The sequence below is a fragment of the Erpetoichthys calabaricus genome, chromosome 10 (assembly GCF_900747795.2).
Source record: "Erpetoichthys calabaricus chromosome 10, fErpCal1.3, whole genome shotgun sequence".
In the NCBI taxonomy this organism is placed as follows: Eukaryota; Metazoa; Chordata; class Cladistia; order Polypteriformes; family Polypteridae; genus Erpetoichthys; species Erpetoichthys calabaricus.
Genome location: NC_041403.2, coordinates 47,918,893 through 47,940,467, shown reverse-complemented (window position 1 = coordinate 47,940,467; position 21,575 = coordinate 47,918,893). Strand labels below are relative to the sequence as shown.

General features: G+C 37.9%; 1 protein-coding gene across 1 annotated transcript in view; it reads right to left on the bottom strand.

The window, feature by feature from the left end:
- Window positions 1–6,558: 6,558 nt before the first annotated feature.
- Window positions 6,559–21,575, bottom strand: part of LOC114658979 (putative ferric-chelate reductase 1) — a 60,281-nt gene continuing 45,264 nt past the window's right edge. The window contains exons 14-16 of the mRNA XM_028811137.2: window positions 16,033–16,167; window positions 6,946–6,968; window positions 6,559–6,741 (exon numbers count right to left, since the gene is read on the bottom strand). Coding sequence (XP_028666970.1) covers window positions 6,652–6,741; window positions 6,946–6,968; window positions 16,033–16,167 — 248 coding nt within the window. The 3' untranslated portion in view covers window positions 6,559–6,651. The remainder of the gene's footprint in view (window positions 6,742–6,945; window positions 6,969–16,032; window positions 16,168–21,575) is intronic.

Below are 21,575 nucleotides of genomic sequence, written 5' to 3'. Positions count from 1 at the left end.
TGGAAAGACCCATCATGCCCTTAAATATACTGTACCCGTTAAGGCACCAGTCTTCAAAATGTTACTGACGTTTCTTCATAAACCATTAATGGGCATTATTCTCTAAACAAATTACCCTATTAATATGAGTAGATAACATTCAGCTCACACTTTATCTTGCTTTCATTACTCTGTTTTTGTCATCTATAGCAGGGGTAGGCAACGTCGGTCCTGGAGTGCCACAGTATGTGCAGGTTTTTGTTCCAACCCAGTTCCTTAACGAGAACTCAATTATTGCTGATGAAGCACATATTGCTTAAGTGACATTTTAATGCTTCATTTTAGATTTCAATCTTAAACTGCTGCATTCAGTGTTTTAATTGCTCCTTATTAGCAATAAGATGTAAAACAGGGGTAGGCAATGTCGGTCCTGGTGAGCCGCAGTGGCTACAGGTTTTCATTCAACCCAATTGCTTAATTAGAAACCAATCATTGCCAATCTCAGACCTTATTTAATTTTATGGCTTGTTAGTCTGTGCAATGTAAGGCTTTTATATCGTAGATTTTTTTCCTTTCCAAGGATATCATCCAAATGATTTGAAGCCTAAAACAGATCATTTTCAGTCTGTCACATTTTTCTATTAAGTGTTTTATTAAATCAAACCGTGCATGATGAACACACACAGATGTAATTGGAAAAAAGCTAGCTGGAGAACTGCTGACTGCTTTGTCTTTTACATCTTATTGCTAATAAGGAGCAATTAAAACACTGAATGCAGCAGTTTAAAATTGAAATAAGCAATTAAGGTTGGAGAACCTTAACAAGCGAGACCACTAAAATGAAGCATTAAAATGTCACTTAAGCAATATGTGCTTCATCAGCAATAATTGAGTTCTCGTTAAGGAACTGGGTTGGAACAAAAACCTGCACATACTGTGGCACTCCAGGACCGACGTTGCCTACCCCTGATCTATAGCATCTCCCCTTGAACTTTTTAACACACAAATCCAAACAACAAGCTCTGAATTACTAAGAAGCCAAACGGTCTCTGAAGAAGAAAAAGTGAACATTCAAATCTGGTGACAAAGAGGCTCTGAAGGATGTATAGCATATACTAAAGAAAAAGCTGAGTGAAGGAAAGGATTCTTACAAAGCAAAAACAGAAAACAAACTCTCTTAGAATAACATGAAGGATGTCTGGAATGGACTGGGAATAATTACTGGACTTAAGTAATCCAGGGCTCAGGTGCTAGAAGGGAAAGTGGACAAAGCTAACACTCTGAAACAATTTTAATAGATTTTCCCTCCCGCTGCCACCTTCTTTTAATGACTAGTCTCCCCACACCATCCCAACTACATCAACAACTCCTACCACGTCAACTGGAATGGCCAGTGACAAGCCCATCTCTGACCATCAGTGTGGTGTATCCATAACTGAAGACCAAATAAGTAGACACATGTGGAAGCTACACACAAGAAAAGCTGTGGGACCAGATGGAGTCACTCCTTGAGTTCTTAAGGCCTATGCTGACCAACTTTGTGGTGTCCTCTGTCACCTGTTCAGTTTGTTCCTAAGGCTTCAGAAACTGCCACTGCTCTGGAAAACATCCTGCATTGTTCCTGTTCCAAAGAAGACAGGTTTCTCTTCACCTAATGAGTACAGACCAGTGACACTTATGTCTCATATCATGAAGACCTTTGAGAGACTGGTCATGGACTATACAAGTCCTCTTGTGGTAGACCACCTAGACCCACTGCAGTTTGCCTATCGGATAAAGATTGGAATGGAAGATGCAATAATATCTACTCCACAATGCTTATTTTCACCTGGACAAAGCTGGCAGCACTGTGAGGATTGTGTTTTTGGATTTCTCCTGTGCCTTCAATACCATCCAGCTATCCCTGTTAAGGGGTAAACTCGGAGATATGCAGGTGGATGAGCCTGTGGTGCTGTGGATAATGGACTATCTGTAAGGCAGACCACAGTTTGTGAGACTCAAGGACTCAGAGAGAACAGTCAGCATCTTAACATCAACAAGACCAAAGAACCTCTATGTCTGGTCGCTATTCAAGGAATGAATGTAGAGGTTGTCCACATCTACAAGTACTTGGAGGTCTACATTAATGAGAGGTTGGACTGGTTTCAGAACACAGAGCTATATCAGAAAGGGTACAAAAGACACTTTTTCCTTAGGGGACTATGTTCCTTTAATGTGGGAAGTGACATCCTTCACCTCTCCTACAAGTCTGTGATGGCCAGTGTGATTTTTTATGCTGTGGTGTGCTGGGCTGGTAACATCACTTCAAGAAAGGCCCACCAAATCAACAAGTTAATTGAGTGCTGTGTAGCAGTTAAGGCTTTTGTCCACCTCTTGAACCCTCAGGTACCACTCTGAACACGAGGTAAAAGTATAACTAATATTTTTATTATTATTATACAGTGCACCAAGCACCCTTTCCACCACACTATTCATAAATCAATAAACTATTCAATAAACCAATCCTCCTCGCCCAGACACTTTGCCACCCTACCTCCCAGCTCAGCTCAGTGTTCTGGGCTTCCCACAATCCTTTTATACACCCTGACCCGGAAATGGTTCCTGGCCAAACCCACAAGTCCGTTTTCCTTCCGGGTCAGGGCAAACAGTCCTTTTCTTCACCCTGGGAGCACGTCGTTTCTTCCGTACACGTGATGCTGATGCACTCCCGGGTTATAGGGCATACAAGAGCCCACTAGCCCCCCTACAGCGACTCCTGGTGGCCCCCAAGGTATCCAGCAGGGCTGTGTCACAACACTACAAAGTCCATGAGGCCCTGCTGGAACTCGGGGCACGAATATGCTGTCCGGAGGGCTCCTCCTAGCAGCCTGGGGGTGGAGACCGGAGTCCATAGCCGGTCGTCCATCACAGCTGTTATATCATAAAATTATTTCTCTTCAATTTGCATGAAAACATGACAATAAAAATTCTTCTCGGCAACCATTACAAGTTCATGAGGTATGTAACATAAAAACAATATATCACTTTTAGGTGGAGTATTCCTTATATTCCTTTAAATAAATAGATTTTTCACTGTGAACACTGCTGAATTATGAAAACAATTTAATTTGAATTGATGATTTCTTAATATTAGCAAAGTTGATGAGATAAAAATCGGAGAAAAGAATGAATCACATACTCAAATATACCTGTGGAAATTAAGAGGAAGTGCATTCAAGAGAGAGTCCAGTAAGCACTTTCTCACAGAAAATGTTTGTGGGACACCAGAACAAAGTACAGAATCATGATATTGAAGCAGAGACCTTGACATCTTTTAAATAATATCTTGGCATGGTAACAGGAAGCCTGATGGACTGAATGGAGTTATTTGTTTCAGCTGCCTGTGTTATAATATACAGTCAGGTCCATAACTATTTGGACAGTGACAATTATCATTATTGCGGTGCTGTACACCACTACATTGGATTCGAAACAAAGCAATCATTACATGATTGAAGTGTAAACCATCAGCTTTAATTCAAGAGGTTTGCCGAAAATATTGTACAATCCATTAAGGAATGACAGACATTTTTATACATGGTGCCCCTTTTTTCAGGGGCTCAAAAGTATTTGGACATTTGACTGACACGCTATTCTATAACCACTGAGTTAATGGATGTTTGAAATGTTTTCTTTTAGAAGAAACATCAGCATCCCTTCTCCAACATCTAGAATAGGACATTGATAATCAGATACAGATACATTGTGGCAGGCGGTCGGGGTCCATGCCCAGCCAGGACACCCCTGCACACTATATCCAGGGGCAGCAGCCTTAGACAGTGCAATACCTCCCCCTGGACACTAGATGGCCACCCCCCTAGGTTGGAGCAATGCCTCAGTTTCCCATAGGGCTCCAAGGGAATTGGAGTTGGGTGCGGCCCTTTTGGGTCCCGCAGGCACCGCCAGGGGGTGCTGTGTTTGGGACTCCTGAGCCTGTGTGGGCAGCCTATCCATCACACCCGGAACTCTGATCAAGCACCTGGAGCACTTTCAGGTGAACTATAAAAGGAGCCAGCGACCACCACTCAGCGGCCAGAGGAGGACAAGGTTGCTTGGGAGGAGTGGTGATGCCAGAGAGGTGTGCTTAGTGCTTGTGCTTATTTGGACTGTGGGGTTCACGGGGAAGATGTGCCCACAGGTGAAGAAAAAGTATTTTTGTGTGGTTTTACACGTGCCTCAGTTGAAGTCTGTGCCGGGTCGGGCGCAATATAGCGCCTTATATCACAATGGCATAGTCAGCAGGATTCCAGTGCATCTTTTTGGGCCAGGATCTGCATATTTTTGTGTGGTGACCCAGCACAGCAGAGCGCAGCATTGCGAGGCACGTGGCCGACAACAGTGTGGAGAGCGCACACCCGAGGCCACAGTGCAAGGCATGTGCCTGCACAAGCCACAGGAGGACCACCAACAGACCCCGAAAGACGCTGCACTGCAGAGACTGCCAGGAGATGGTGCTTTGTTGCCTGTCTCGTTTACCTTATCGGGACCACCCGGAGGTGGAGGACTATTTGAATCCCTCACCATGGTGGTCCCCGCAAGTATTCCTACTGCAGATTTTCTCTTCGTGTCCCCACAGGGGGGATTATCCTTGCCAATTGTGAACATTTTGGACATCATGACAGGGCTTGGGGTGTCTGGAAACCACCCCTTGGTGGTACTGGTACTGTAATGTTACAGCCAGCATTCCCACAACCCCCCCCCCCCCCCCCCCGGCTGCTGTTCACAGTTGTGTTTGTCTGTTTTGCTTATTTTTGTATTATTTGTATTGTTTCTTTGTGTTTTGTGGGTGGCTCCCCAAGGGGCAGGGCCACCTGCCAATCACCACCAGGAATGGCCCTCCAACCTATTTAAGGGAGGGTCTCCCCAGTTCCTAGTGGTTCTTGTGCCTTTAAGCCTTGCTTTGTGATTTCCTGGATTTTTGACCCTGTGCCCTGTTTTTCAACTACATCTTTAGTTTTCATAATGGTACTGTGATTATTGAATTTTTGATCCTCTGCTCCGTTTTATGAGCACGATTTTTGGATTCTGTATTGGAACTTTGTTCACTGTGGATTACTTTACCTATTCAGGCAGTTCCTTCCACTCTACAGAGTTTTATGTATTGCGGAACATTTTAAAAATAAACCTTTTATTTTTATAAAAAATTGTTTTTGGTCCTTTGGGTTGTTAGCTGGGGTTTTTGAGTGTTAAGTGGGCAGCTTTTGAAAGTGTTTTTGTACGTGTGCTTTCTGGACTTTCTAGGTTCACAACACATAAAATTAAGTGTCTTACTCTGTTCACTCTGGGAAGATGCAAACCCATCTGCATCATCACTGATGATGATCACTTCACCGATTCCCTATTTTCAATGTCATAGTCAAGTTAAGCACAAACTTAAGTAGATCTATTGGATTAACTTTGTTAGGATAAACTAATAATACAAACTACAGTCTAACATGGGGCTTATTGTTGTCATAGCTGCTGAGACGTTGATAACAAATCTGGTAATGATTTTCAAGAAAACTTAAGTTGGATGGTCTTCTATCATGCAGTGTGGATTAAAATATTGTGATCTTGGCTCCTTTAATAACAATAAAGCCAATTGACACTAATATCCCCAAATCACAAATTTCAGGAAGGCAATAAATATCTTTTACATTACTTTAACTTGGCATGATAGCCACAAATCTACAGTACATCTAGGTGTATTTAGATTTTCATTTTTTGGATTTTCAATTAAAAAAATTTTTTAAAATCGGTTGCCAGTTCAAAGAACATGCTATTTTAGTAATCAATTGTTTATTAGTATACGAGATGCCAGATTCCCATTAAACAATTAGACAACAGTCTAAAGGTTACAGAGAGACAAGGTGAAATGTTTCCTTAACCGTCTTCAAATTACCTCAAGTCAACAACAGCTGCCCACAAATTAATAGTTCTGCAAATGGAATAATTAATGGATTATGGCTATAAAAGGCTACAGCAAAAACAAATGAACTTGAATATTTATAAGGAACTTCACTCTCTCTGGGGACTTCTGTTACCACAACTAAGGTAGCAGAATTTCTTTTTTTTATTATTTTAACTTCAAACAGAAATAATGGAGAACTTCAAAGTATGGCCTTGTGGAGCACATAGAGACAAGCCTATTTCATAAGACTGCATGTCTAAAGAGAAACACTTTATACTTCAAGGAGCTATAGAAGATTTAAGTGGCTTAAATTCAGACACATCACAACCTCCATCATGACAGTTTTATTTTTGCACCCATTTTGGTTAAAATACAATGCTGCTAAAGTGGTTTTATTGTGTAGGATAAATAATTCATTTTAGATCTATACCTTAATCCATCTCAGAGTAAGTTAGATTTGTGTTACATCACTCAACTCAATTTTCATGTATTAAAAATACATCATAAAAAGAAATTAAGATTTATTTACAGTTCATAAAATCATCATAAAACAAGTAGACTTTTAAAAAATGATTAGGAAGCCATGAAGATAGATAGATAGATAGATAGATAGATAGATAGATAGATAGATAGATAGATAGATAGATATACTTTATTAATCCCAAGGGGAAATTCACAAATTCACAATGAAGATAATTGCACTAATATTAAATGAGTAAACATACATTATAATAAATCTTTCATTAAGTTTGCCCAATTCCAACCAGCAGAGCAATTAAAAACATCAAGTTCCCAGCAATATAAATGATCAGTATTACTGGCTCCACTAGCATCTATATACCATAAAAAAAAAAAAAAAAAAAAGAATATGGTTAGATTCACATGTTACAATAAAAGCAATGGAGCAAAACTAAACAAAGCTACTTTTCATATTCTAGTATACACATACAGTACAGTTAAGAAACATCTATGCTTAGGCACTTCAGATTTCAATATTTCAATACATTATTAAAAGTAGAAAATAGTAGTAGAATTACCTGTGATACATTTGCATAAATTTCTGCAAACCAAAAGAATAAAAAAGGCACAGTTATTACTTTAACCTTCCACATACAATGAGTTCAGGAATCTCTAAAATTAAGATTATTATTAAAAACAAAATAAAAAATGTTCAGAGTTTTAACAGTGTAGTAACATTAAAATTATATTTCACAAAAATAGAGCATAAAACACTGATGGAAAATTGGACCACTCATTTTGCCTGTTACAGTTCAGGCACAATTTATATGCCCAATGGGCTTTGCACAATATTTTAACGACAATCAAAATCTTTATTAACCAGAAATAAAAAAAACATTACTGATACATAAAAGTGACAACTATTTGAGTGAACAGCGAGCTGATGTTATTTTACGCAAATGTTACATTTATGGACATAGTAATCTATTGGTAAAATAGAAAAACTGAAAAGTATGTACATTGGTAATTGCAAAAACAGGAGACGGACAACAAACTGAATACTGTAGTGTCAGCCAAATCTCAAATTAAGGTGCACAAAATGACAATCTGTGACATTTTGAAATCAGACTCCTTGATTTTTCTTCTTAAGGGGTTCTAGGTGTTTGTCGTCTTTATTTAATCTTGGGAACAAATAAAGTATTATCTATCTATCATTGAACTGAATAAGAAATTTGGATAGATATGCAGTGCCATTATTGGTTAACAAAGATCTAGTCCTCATGTGTCTCATCATACTTTACATAAAAAAAGAATATTTGACTAGAGCAGCCAGCTCAGCCCAAACATGCTAAACTCTGCTCAGCTAACTCTTACAAACATAAGTTGAGATTTTAACAACCCCAAAATACCATCTACTACACTGCATAATAACTTTTTCCAAAGACCTATTCTCTTTGTGAATACTTACATAGCATTGATGTAAAATATAGTCCTAATCAATTTGACTATCTGTGCCCCTGTGTTCTTGTTTTTGTGGCAGTAGGCAACAGCCATACTAAAATGCCCTTCATAATTGTAAACCCAGATCATTTCTTAATCTTTGTTTGCTTAAACTTAAAAAGATTAAACTCCTTCAGTCTTTCTTCATAGCTTATACCCTGTAGACCTTGAACCTGTCTGATAGTTTGTCTCATGACTACTTCTGACATTGTCTTACTGGAAAATGGTTGCCAAAAATACACGTGATACTCCAGATAAGATCTCCCAAAGGTGTTGGACATTACAGCTTTTTAGCATAACCTGCCCTAATATGAACTGTACACAGAATGCTACTGAATCTCAGAATCCTGTTAGCCTTCTTAATTGTATTTTACACTGTCTGTTCGTAGACAGCAAAAAGTCTACACCTCGCTCACACAGTATCAATCCCATTCATTGTGTAATCAGATCAAACACTTTTACTCCCTGTGTGTAAAACTTTACAATAATTGATATGAAAATGTCCACTGCCACATATCTAACTTTGTATTCTGTTCATATCCACCTTTAACAATGCTAAGGATTCTAGTGCCTCTTCAAAGCCCTTCATTATCAAAATTAAAGCAGTCATACCTAGAAACTATCATAAAAGAGACTCTTCCTCAGCACTGATCCCAGAGGAAATCCATTTATATAATTAAATCAGAAAAAGTTCCACACACAAAAGCCTGTTCATTGGTTTTTAACTTTACACATATCCTCAATGTGCCCTCAATTACTACTTTTTACTCTACACTACAACTTCTCATGTGGTTCCTTATTCAAAGCACTTTAAAAAACCAAGATAAAAATGCATTAATGGTTTGTTCATACATGAAAAAAATATATAAAAAGCAAATGAGGAGCTTCCTTGGGCACACCTCAGCAAATCTTATCTTGATACAGTAATGTGATTTTGGCCATTATAATTACAACAGTACTTCTAACCTTCAAATCATTTAGTACTACAAAATTATTCCCTGAAGTTACTGTGAAATTTATGATAAACTTCAATGGGAAGTCAAGCAAAACAACACCTTTTATTGGGTAACTGAATAGATTACAACATGCAAGCTGTCGAGGAAGCTCAGGCCTGTTCTTCAGGCAGGTTGTAATCTGATGATGATTACATTACATAATCATTTTACAAGGGCGGCATGGTGGCGCAGTGGTAGTGCTGCTGCTTCGCAGTTAGGAGACCTGGGTTCGCTTCCTGGGTCCTCCCTGTGTGGAGTTTGCATTTTCTCCCCGTGTCCTCCAGGTACTCCGGTTTCCTCCTACAGTCCAAAGACATGCAGGTTAGGTGCATTGGTGATCCTAAATTGTCCCTAGCAAGGTTATTATAGTTAACGAAAACTAAAATCAAAACTGAAACTATTATTAAAAAAACATTTTCGTAAACTGAAATAAAATAATTAACAAACCCGAAATGAAAAACTAAAACTAAACGAAACTATTAAAGTAGCTGGAAAGACTAACTGAAATAAAATAATAATTTACTAAAATATTTTTAGTTTTCGTTTTTGAATGAATATTCTTGCCGTTAGTCTTTAACCCTTGTAAGTTTTAACTCTAAAACAGAAAGTTATCCACCACGAGCTGCCCGCATATATTCATCCAGTGAACGGCGGCTGGTGACGGAGAGTGGCTGTTCACACAGCATTTGCGGTGACAGAGCAAGCTGAGTGCGGGTGTGTAAAGCATGAGAAATAGAAAGTGATTTGCGTGCCGCCTTTATTTGTGCTTGTTGTATATCAAGATGTAATTCAAACGGCTGAAATCAGAATGTGCTGGTCAACAAAACGTTTACCATATGGACAGAAAAATTATGAGTGAGTAACATTATAGTTTATTTCTCAGGTGTCTGCTTTTTGTTAACAGCAATTCAGCTGCCACTTTGCACAGGAAAAATCGTTTTTACTTTCTCATATACGAAGTATAGTAATCATGAAAAAATTCGACCTCGATATTTTGATGAATCTTGACATTATAGACTAACCAGTGTCCAACAATACTGTTTTTTGGAATTGTGTGTGTACGCGCGCGCGCGTGTATGCGTGTGTCTGTCTGTGTGTATAAACACGATAACTCAAAAACGCAACTAGATAGATGAAATTCGGCATGTGGTTGTTACACCACAATTATAGATCTGTATTAACTTTTGGGCCAAATCCACCACCCGGAAGTGGTACTTCACCTGAACACAGACTCTGCAGCTGTATAAATAAAAAAAAATCGAGTATGATTTTTTCAACTTTACTTTTATAATAATTGTTTAATATATGATTAGATTTGTTGTTGATGGTTCCTTAATGTACATAATATAAAAATATAATCATTGTCTTGCAGTTTACATCTCAAATATCCATCCCCATATCTGAGTATACACAAAAGTCGAGGGGAGAGCACTCCCGGTTTTTGAAAATAAAACAGCACTGATCGAGAGACTGACTAGGTCATCATACAAGATCAGCATATTGTTGCTGACCAATCACTTTTGCTTTAAAAACATTGTTTAACAACGAAGCGATACAAACAAAGGTAAAGAGTCTGACAAGTGATGAAAAATTAAACATATTAATGGTTTTTGTATTTATTCCATATTTATTAAATTTATCTTTTTTAGTTCATATTCACAACTCAAAATACCTGATATTGTGAATGTAATCCATTAGCATAATTATATTTTAAAATATTTGTCTTCCTTTTTTCAATGTTTTTCTCTCTCAAAATAGATAGATAAATATCATATTCTTTTTGTTCTTAACATCAGCCTTATCATACATATTGCATACCAGGGATTTATCCTGCCTTCAATCCAAACCTGCTGCGGTAGGCTCCAGATTTCCTGCAATCCTACTCTGGATAAACAGGTTTAGATAATGTATATGTTGTTCTTAATCTCAGACGCTGTCTCTGTTGTTTTATGCCTGTCCGTACTCCTATTACCTGCTCTTACTCTGCTCATTATGGGTTTACTGTCCTTTATGGTGGTCTATTCAAGACTCACTGCACCTAACCTTGACACTACATGCTTGTTGTTCTTTGTTTCCCTTAATACAGCTAGGTGGGGTCTGCACACTCATTCAAGTCTAAGAGCCCTGTTCTTCCTAAGCCCCTGTGATTTTCATGAGAAAATATTTTAAAAATTATAAAATTGTGTAAAATTGTTCATATTCAGTATCTAGTTTTGATTATGCTTGTTTTTATCAGACAAAAACAAAACCAGATAGTAAACCAGGCAGTGTAGTAAGCTTCCACTAGCATTAAACTCATATCCAAATCTGTTAAGTGTACAGTTCTGTCTGATTATGACACAAAACTAACTCCGTAGGTGCTCTATGCCATAATTACTAAAACTAAAACTGAAACTAATATATATAAAAATAAAATAGAAATGTCTTTGTGAAATAAAAACTAAACTAAAACTAAAAATACACGACGAAGGAAAACTAAAACTAAACTGAATTTCCAAGTAAGGTCAGAAAAAATATAGAAATAAAAACTAATATAAAAAGGCAAAACTATAATAACCTTGGTCCCTAGTGTGTGCTTGGTGTATGGGTGTGTGTGTGTGTGTATGTGCCCTGCGGTGGGCTGGCGCCCTGCCCGGGGTTTGTTTCCTGCCTTGCGCTCTGTGTTGGCTGGGATTGGCTCCAGCAGACCCCCGTGATCATGTAGTTAGGATATAGCGGGTTGGATAATGGATGGATGGATCATTTTACAAAGATAATCAAGATTATACAATACAAGCATAGAAATGTTAAAATAACATAGAATATAAAACAATGTAGAACATGTATCATAACACTTTTTTTTTGTTTTAAAAGTGAACTGATGACTAAAGACTGTTAGATTTAAATACAAATAGGATAATGTTGAGCAAAAAGATGTGTTTTGAGGTTGGACTTAAGGATAAAGGAGTTCAGTCAGAGAGCTGCTGTAGAAGATTGTTCCAAAGTGTGGGGGCAGCTACACTGAAAGATCTTTCTCCCACATTAAACAGACATGAGAGAGAAATAGAAATAGACCAGAGCTTGAGGATCTGAGTACCTGTACAGGTTTGTAAGGACAGAAAATTTCAGAAATATTAGAAGGAACAAGGCCAATTAGATCTTTAAAAGTAATGACAAGTAGTTTACATTTTATACCAGGACGCCAGTGTAACTGAAATACTGTAAAACAGTTGTGATATATGCAGATTCCTTGTGTGAGTAAGTAATCTGGCAGCAAAATTTTGTATACAGTATATTGCAGTTTATTAAGAGATCTGGCAGCCAGACCTAAACAGTGAATTAAAGTGATCTATACAAGAAGTAATGAAAGCATGAACAAGGATTTTTGCATCACAAAAATATTTTTAAATAGCTCATTTACAATAAAGAAAGACTCTTCTAGAAGATGACTCTGCATCACTGACTCCTGTGTGTAGCAATCACTCTTAATCACTAAGAGTTTTGTGGATGGACAGGTTTCTTTACAAATGACTAAACAGGTGCACACATTATCTAGGATATAAACACAAATGCAATAAGCCTTTGATAAGCTAAAAATATATGCCATCTAAATCAAGGACAGACACTGCATGCAACCCACATGAAGTATGTGTTTAGTTTCTGTTAGTTTTATTTCGGACAGGCCGAGATTAATGCAGATGCATGATCCGCATACAATGAAAAAACAAGTGAATGCAGGGCGATGTGGACCAAAAAACAAACTTTGATGTGCATGTCAAATATTCAGCCTGCCATTATACAACTTTTGTACACAAGTTGTATTTTGTATATATTAAATATTTGGTCTACTGCACACCACTTTGGTGCAAATGTTTATTTGTAAAAATTTGCAACATAAATAAAAATGGCTTGCCTACAATAAAAGACTTTGAAACAGAAAACTCTAATCAGTCTGGGACATGTACTCGCATGTCATCAGGCTCATTAGTTCTAATTTAGGTAACTGGACTTTAATTATAATGAATATAAAAAATCATCATCAGGATAGTTAGCTTGAGGGGCTTGAGTGTGAGGGCCACACAGATACTGTATATAGAGGATTCACAAAGAATTCAGACCCCTTCATATTTTTCACATTTGGTTCAGCTGCAGCCATCTGCTAAAATCATTTAAATTTTACTATTCTCCCCCACATGAAGCAAATTAATACCCCCGAATGACAAAGCAAAAACAGAATTTTCAAAGATTTTGCAAATTGCTTAAAAATAAACTGAAATATCACATTGACACAAATATTTAGACTTTTTACTCAGTGCTTTGTTGAAGCACCTTTGGCAGTGACTATAGCCTGGAGTTTTCTTGAGTCTGTCAGGTTGGATTGAGACCATCAGTGGTTCAAGTCCAGGCTCCTGCAGTGCAACTCAAGGATATTCCCTTCTCATGACTGTAATTTTGGTTTCATCAGACCAGAAAATCTTTTTTCTTACAGTCTGAGAGTCCCTTAGGTGCCTGTCCAAATGGGCTTCCACATGTATTTTTACTGAAGAGAAGCTTTTCTCTAGCCAATCTATCAAAGCCCAGAGCAGTGGACTGTTTCAGTGACCATTGTTCTTATGGAGGTTTCTCCCATCTTCACCAAGGTTTTCTAGAGCAGCATTTCTCAACCACTGGGTTGTGACTCACTATTGGATCGCAGGCTACTGCAGGTGGGTTGTTTGTTGCTATTGTTTAGAATGGCAGTGGGTTGTGTTGGGTCACTGCTCTGATGATTGTGCTCTAGTCACAAATGAGAACCCCCTTGACCCCACTATGATGATATTGTGCTTGAGTCACTAAATTGGGACTTTGATGATTGTGCTCAATTCAACAAGTGGAAAATGCCCTGTCCCACAATCAGCCCCTCTCTCCTTTACGCTCTGACGATCATGCTCAATTCACCAAGGGACAAAAAAGCAGTCAGATGATGCAGCTTGACATTTATATGGGAAGAGTGGGTTGCAACACCAAAAAAGGTTGAGAAACATTACTCTAGAGCCCAATGGACACTGGGCTCTTGTTCACCTCTTTTACAAAGGCCTTTTTCCCATGAATTCTAGGAAGAGTCGTGGTTGTTCCAAACTTCTTCTATTTAAGAATTTAAGGCAACTGTGTTCTTGAGAACCTTCAACACTGCAGGAATTTTTTGTAACCTTCCCAAGATCTAGGCCTCAACACAGTCCTGTCTATAAACTCTGTGCGTAATTTCTTTGAACTTATGCTTCGAATTTTGCTCAGCTATAGGACCTTACATTGACAGCTGTGTGCCTTTCCTTAATCATGTGTAATCAATTGAATTGACCCCAGAGAGACTTCAAAAAAGGTGTAGAAACATTTCAATGATGATTAATAAAATGGCATACATCAACACCACATTTGAAGAGTCATAGCAATGGGTCTGAATATTTGTGTCAAGATGATATTTCAGTTTATCTTGCTTAATAAATTTGCAAACATTTCCAAAATCCTGCTTTTGCATAAATAAATGCACACATGAAATCTATAAACAATGCCATCTCAAATGTAATTAACAGGTTACATTTAATATATACTGGGTTCTCCTTAGTTTTGGAACAGGAAGGGATAAAATTATTTTTTTGTTGGAGAGTTGTTCAGCAAAATAAATGGTGAAAGCTTCTGGTGTAAAAATCACTGTTATAATTAAATCATAATGGAAGCTCTGTAAAGTTCCAGTTTTTAAAATATAGCGAAACACTTTAGATACCTTTTACTTATGCCAGGACTGATGAACTTGAAATACTTTATCCAAGCTTATCTAGGTAAATCACAAAAGTTTAAATCATCTCTATACTGCATTTAGACAAACACCACTGAAAATTTATTCTTCTAATGTATGTCTGCACAATAGTCTGGCAAGGACAGTGCAAATGTCTCCTGTGTATGAGCATCATTAAAGATGTGGGCTGTCTGGTAAAGCTGTTGGCTTTAATCTTCACACATTAAGTGAACTAGCTTTCAGCTCAATGGAAATTTACAGAGTCACACCTGTGGAAGCTACAGGATGGAGCTGTATGTTCAGATGATAATGGATTCAAGACCTTCATGAACATGTGGTTGGCTACTTTTGAAGTTTTACTGAATGGTGTTGGACTGCTGCACTAACTCCCAAGATCCCTTCAAATTTTAGGGTGCTATGCTTTGATCTTGAAGATGTATTTTGCCTATTAAACTGTGTGTTCTGGTGCTTTAAAGCCCAAGTCTGTTTTATGGTCTCTCACACTCGTGACCTAAATTTGGACCCTGAGGTGGTTCGTTGTGTGGTGGATACAGCAACGCACTTTATCAGTTCTTACTCCCAACTTCCTCATCCTCAGCTCAGTTGTAAATCAGCTTAATCCACGAGGACTTGCAGTGTGAGAAGAAATTAGAGTACCAAGAGGAGGACTGGAAAAAGGGAGAATGGGTAAACTCCAAAAAGATGGTGTTCAGGATCTGATTCAAACCATTCTTCTAGAGTGGTGATAATCTTTAGATGCTAATCTGAATTAACAGTGAAAGACTAAAAATGGAAGGAGAAACAATAAGTTGGAATTAATAATGCTAGCCATGATCATTGAGGCAACACAAGTCTTCTGCATTGTGAGCAGGTATAAGGCTTCTAATAGGTGATGAGATTTGCTTTATAATTCGAGAGAGAAGGAAGTAGGAGATTTCAATGCAATATGATAAACCACACAAAAAGTTTACACATGGCTGTACTCAATTTTGAATTATAAATTAAAAACTCATTATAATAACCAGTTTAACCTGAACTTAAAATTAAACATGCTTTTAGAGTATAAGTATTAATTGCTTAGGTAGATAGATGGAACTTGATTTGTCCCAAGGAGGAAATTTGGCTTTTTACAGAAACTCTTTAAATAGATAAATACATTAAAAATTATACACAAACACTATGGTCTGAACACACAGAATGACTAAAAAGCAGAATAATTCAAAAGAAAGAAAACTTCTGACTTGGCTGTTACAGTGAGGCATTATATAGATGTATTGCTGTTACTATACAGTAAAGGAGCCCCCAGTAGCATTTGACACTTCTAAAATTTACGTGCAGTAAATTAAAACAGCAACTAAATAGATAACTTTAAATAAATAAAATAAACCATGCTATTAATGAAAAATTACAGCTCTCACCTCTCCTCTGCATAAATGCTTTAACATCTAGGATAATAAATATGAGAAATTCCCATCCAACAAATCCTCCCATGACTTTACGCATCCACGTATTGGTACTGTCAAGCAACTCAAGGCCAAGAAATATTGCAGCCACTGTAATAAAAAGACAGCTCTTCACTGATAATACACACTCAGTTGTTGAGAACATTTGTACACTTATATACTGTTACTCATACACATCATATGCAGCACTGTGAAAAAGTATTTGCCTCCTTCCGGACTTCCACTTTTGATGCAAATTTGACACAAGGTTATTCAGGTCTGGGCGGCACGGTGGCGCAGTGGGTAGTGCTGCTGCCTCGCAGTTGGGAGATCTGGGGACCTGGGTTTGATTCCCGGGTCCTCCCTGCGTGGAGTTTGCATGTTCTCCCCGTGTCTGCGTGGGTTTCCTCTGGGCACTCCGGTTTCCTCCCACATTCCAAAGACATGCAGGTTAGGTGGATTGGCGATTCTAAATTGGCCTTGGTGTGTGGGTGTGTTTGTGTGTGTCCTGCGGTGGGTTGGCACCCTGCCCGGGATTGGTCCCTGCCTTGTGCCCTGTGTTGGCTGGGATTGGCTCCAGCAGACCCCCGTGACCCTGTGTTCGGATTCAGCGGGTTGGCAAATGGATGGATTATTCAGGTCTTCAACTATACTGTAGTAAAAGAAACATTAATTTAAAGAATCATCATTTATTGCGAATAATTGCAGACAGACAGGTACTTCAAAGAGGCACTATACTGTATGGCACTCACTGGTGTCTCCCACTTATAGCTAGTGTCACTCAGGCACATGAGGAACATAGCACCTCTATGTGAAGGTGGACAACCCAATCTTTATTAAACATTTATGGTAGAAGTACACTCTAAAAAAATAAAAGGTATAAGGTTCTTCAGAGCAATGCCATAAGGGAACCATTTTTGGTTGCCAAAAGACCCATCCACAAGGTTACAGAAAAAGACTATTAATTCAGATCCATAACGGGCTCCATACAGTAAATAATCATGAATAGATAACAGATGTGATAGACCAATGGGTCATGATTTTAAAAGGACTCTTATTGCAAACAACAACACAGACTTAGTCTAGGTTTTCTTAATCTGTTAATCTAGGGAAAGAAGGGCAAGGGAGTTTAGGACAGGCCAGGTTTAGAACTGTACATGGTGGAACTTACAAAAGTGCAAAAATAAAAATGCATAGTAATATAAATTCTATCACCAACATTTAAATGTAAAAGTAAAAGGAGTAACACATTAAAAATAGCTTGCCTTAATGTTAGAAGTATCAAAAATATAACGAGAGTTGGAGCTGTATGTAACAGAGCATAAGTATGATACCATAGCAGTAATGGAAAAAACAATGATGGGGAGGAGTATGACAGAGGGATACACATTTTTAGGAAGGATAGACAGAACAGAAAAGGGGGTGGGGTTGATTTTATGTCAAACGGAATTCAAACGCATGTCCTCTTCAGTTGGACAATGAGCCCCATCTTAGTGAGGACATGTGGCTTCGCTTGGAAAGCATTAGGAAAAGAGATCTTATTTTAGAAGTGTGTTACAGACTGCCCAATGCAGACAACAATTTCAACACACATCATTTTAGTAATACTAAAAAGGCAAGTTTACAGGGGGATACTATAGTCATGGCGGACTTTAACTATCCATACATTAATTGGGATAACCTTGCAAACAGTGTAGTATAAGAGCAGGAGTTTTTAGAAGTAATCAGTGACTGCATTAAGTCTGTATGTTAAAGCACCAATGCAGGGTGAAGCCTGTCTAGATTTTGTTTTTTGTAATAATCAGGTTAGAATTGAGGGTGTAGATTGAACCACTAGGATCAAGTGACCATAGCATAATACAGTTCAGTGTTTTGTAAGAGTGAGGATGCAAAGACCAAAACTGTTAAGTTTAACTTTGGTAGGGCAAATTTTGAGCAAATGCGTCAACGTCTAAGCAGGATAGGCTTTTGAGTGTGGAGACAGATGAGGAGCAGTGGAACATGTTTAAAAAGATTTTCATATAATGCAGGACAGGTACATACCTAAATTTGGAATAGGAAATGAAAAAAAAAAACAACACCTCAGCAGCATGTTAATGAAGAGTTAAAAAAAGAAGCTGCAAAAGGCATATAAGACTTATAACTCCAAGGTGAATCGTAGGGCATGCGAGAACATGAGAGCCACCATTAAGGAAGATATTAGGGAGGCTAAAAGAGGAATATAGCAGATTAGGCGAAAGACCACCCAAAGAGATGCTTTCAGTATTTTAGTAGTAAAAGAACAGTGAAGGAGGAGGTGAAGTGCATCAGGAATAGTAAAGGAGAATTAAAAAATACAGAGAGTGAAACAGCGGATGCTTGGGCAGATGAAGTTTAATGTTAGTAAATGTAAAGTTCACATATGAAGTAAAAATGTTAGGTTTGAATACACAATGGAAGTTCTGAAAATCGAGGGTATACCTTATGAGCAAAATTTAGAAGTCGTCATACTGGTCTCTACACTATTAACTTCAGTGTTCAGAAGTCATTAAAAAGGCAAACAGAATGTTAGGTTATATAGCACGGTGCGTGGAGTGCAAGTCCAAGCAGGTTCTGCTCAAGTTTTATAATGTGCTGGCGAGGCCTCATCTGGAGTACAGTGTGCAGTTTTGGTCTTCAGGCTACAAAAAGACATAGAAGTGCTAGAAATGGTAGAGAGAAGAGTGACTAGGCTCATTCCAGGGCTACCGGGGATGAACTATGAACAGAGATTAAAAGAGCCGAGCCTTTTCAGTTTAAGCAAAAGAAGATTAAGAGGGGACATGATTGAAGTGCTTAAAGTTATTAACAGAATTTTACAGTGGATCGAGACTTATTTTAAAATGAGTTCATCAAGAACACGTTGACAAAGTTGGAAACTTAAGGGTAAATTCTGTACAAACATTAGGAAGTTTTTCCTTTACACAGAGAACCAGACACACTTAGCAATAAGCTACCAAGAAGCGTGGTAACAGTAAAACTTTACAGGCTTTCAAAGTCAGAATTGATGATTTTTTGAAGAATTAAGTGGATAGGATTAGCAAACTTTGTTGGGCTGACTGGCCTGTTCTCGTCTAGATTATTCTAATGTCCTGCTAGGTAGCTTACTAATTATTAAAGATTATTTTTTTCATGCAAACATTTTTCAAAGCACTAAGAACCAACTTTATATGCAAAGAACACTTCCCAGAATGAGAATAATTGCTTAACAAAGCACCATTTATGAGGAATCACACAACTCTGTAAAGACGCATTATGTTTAAGAGTGTAGATCAGATTATTATTACAACCACTATTGCCATATCAATCACATTTGCTACTTATATTGAACACAGAAAGATGTAAAATGTTCTGTTTAAAGTCTGCAGCATTAAGGAGCATGATGGGTGTCTAGCCACCCAGCACTACAATATTTTAATATTAGAACACCAATTGGTACTATGCAAAAACATAGTTTTTCCATAGTTAAATCAGCTCAGTCTTTAAAAAATACACACACATTCAAAAGCAAGTCAACATTATAATGGCTGAAAAAAAAAAAAAAAAATGAAATTAAACTTTTGAATGAGTCTAGTCAAAGGGCAGACCCATCTCCAATTCAAATGCTATATAGGGACCTCCCAGTATTTCTGCATTAAAGCAGCTCTGTAAGGATCAGGTCAGGTCAGGCTGGGGAGCATGCATTGGTACAGCGCTGCACCCACCAAATGACAAAGAGCTCGGGATCCTGGTTGGCAACTCCCCAGGCAGACACAAGGTCTAGTCCCAGCCCCCAGAAATGACCATGCTATCTGCTGTATCCAGGTGCTATGTGGGCGTCTCCTTTGCCAGGTCCAGCCACTTGGGTCCTCAAAAGTGAAGATCCTGTTAGCTGGATTGCCCTCGGGCCCTTGAGCCCCATGGCCATAGTGCTGTAACTAATGCTCTCTCACATTGCAGGGAATGTGCTTCATTTGGGACTCCGTGACAACTGCTTGTTCAACACAAAGTCAAACCAGTGGTACCCAAGGATTCTCCGAAGAGACACAGTACCAAAGGAGTCCAGTCTTCGTCTCTGTATAGCATCCATGTCTGGCGACCATATAGCAAACAAGGAAGCACCAGGAATCTAAAAACTTGAACCTTCGTCTTTTTTCAAAGATATTGGGAGTGCCTTAAACCCCTTTCCAGCGACCTCATGACCCCCATGTCCCTGTTCTGCAAGGATGAGATGCTATAGTTCCTCCACTGCAATGTTAAAGACTGATTATTTACAACCAAACATTTTCTAAATTGTAGGATTAAAAAAAATGTTGTAGCCAGTCACCTTTAAGGGGGGCAATTACTTTTTCCACACAGTACTAGGTAGATTTAGACATCTTTGTTCATTCTATAAACACGAGTACTATGTGCTCACTTAGGTTCTTTATAATGTTATATTTTGGTTGGGGACATGAAAACATTAGGCGTCAATAAATTACAAAAGAGGAAATCTGGAAAGATGCATGGTATACAGTTCTTTGAAACAGTATGCATTGCTGCATTTCTACTGCTTATTATTTCTAACATGAAAGTTCAGCTCCACATTAATAATAATTATTATGATAATAATGCTAAAAATGAATTTAATTTATAAGCTCCTTTAATGAGACTCATGGACTCTTCACATAAATTAGTTAAAACAAAATCATAAAAAAATAAGATTTAAAATGACAAAACACATACAGCACATAAAAGCTTGTTTAAAAAGATCTTAAAAGTCATTACATTGGTTTCAAAAGCACCAACTGAAGAAGTCTGTCTACTATAAACAGTCAGAGAGTTCCATAATCTGGGGCTGCAGAACTAAAAGCATGGTCGCCCAGTGAGTTACATTTAGTGTGCTAGACAAAAAAAAAAAAAATTCAACATTGGCTGACCTTAAATCATGACCTAGTGTACAGTACTGTAACATGTTTGAAATCCATATATTACCATTGCCATGAACAACCTTGTATGTTAAGAAAAGAAACTTGTGAGAGATTTACGATTTAACAGTTACACAGTGCAAGGAAACACATGACAGTTAAGTTTCCAAGGTTTAGCAGGTTTTAAAAATCTGACTGAAGAATTATTTATATATTGCAATCTATTTAGCACTTTGCCTGAAGCACCAAATAGCAGAACATTACAATGATCAAGCCAAGAGGTGACAAAAGCACTAATAACTGTTACTTGAGCCACATGATCATGACTTATTTCCTGCCAATAAACACAAATTACAGCCTGCCAGTTAGATAAGACTGAAATCATTCCAAATTTATAGCCATAAGAGCCGAGTATGACAGCAGATGTTAAATGAGCATAAAATGGCACATCATGTCAAAGGCTGCTGAAATATCTAGAAGAATTAGAAAAAAAAGTTAACATGATTAGTACAATACCTGATACATGTTAGTAATATCTACTGTGTAATTACATAAATTAGGCATACCAAGCCTTGACTAAGGCAGAAAAAAAAGCTCACTGACGAAGACAGTGTT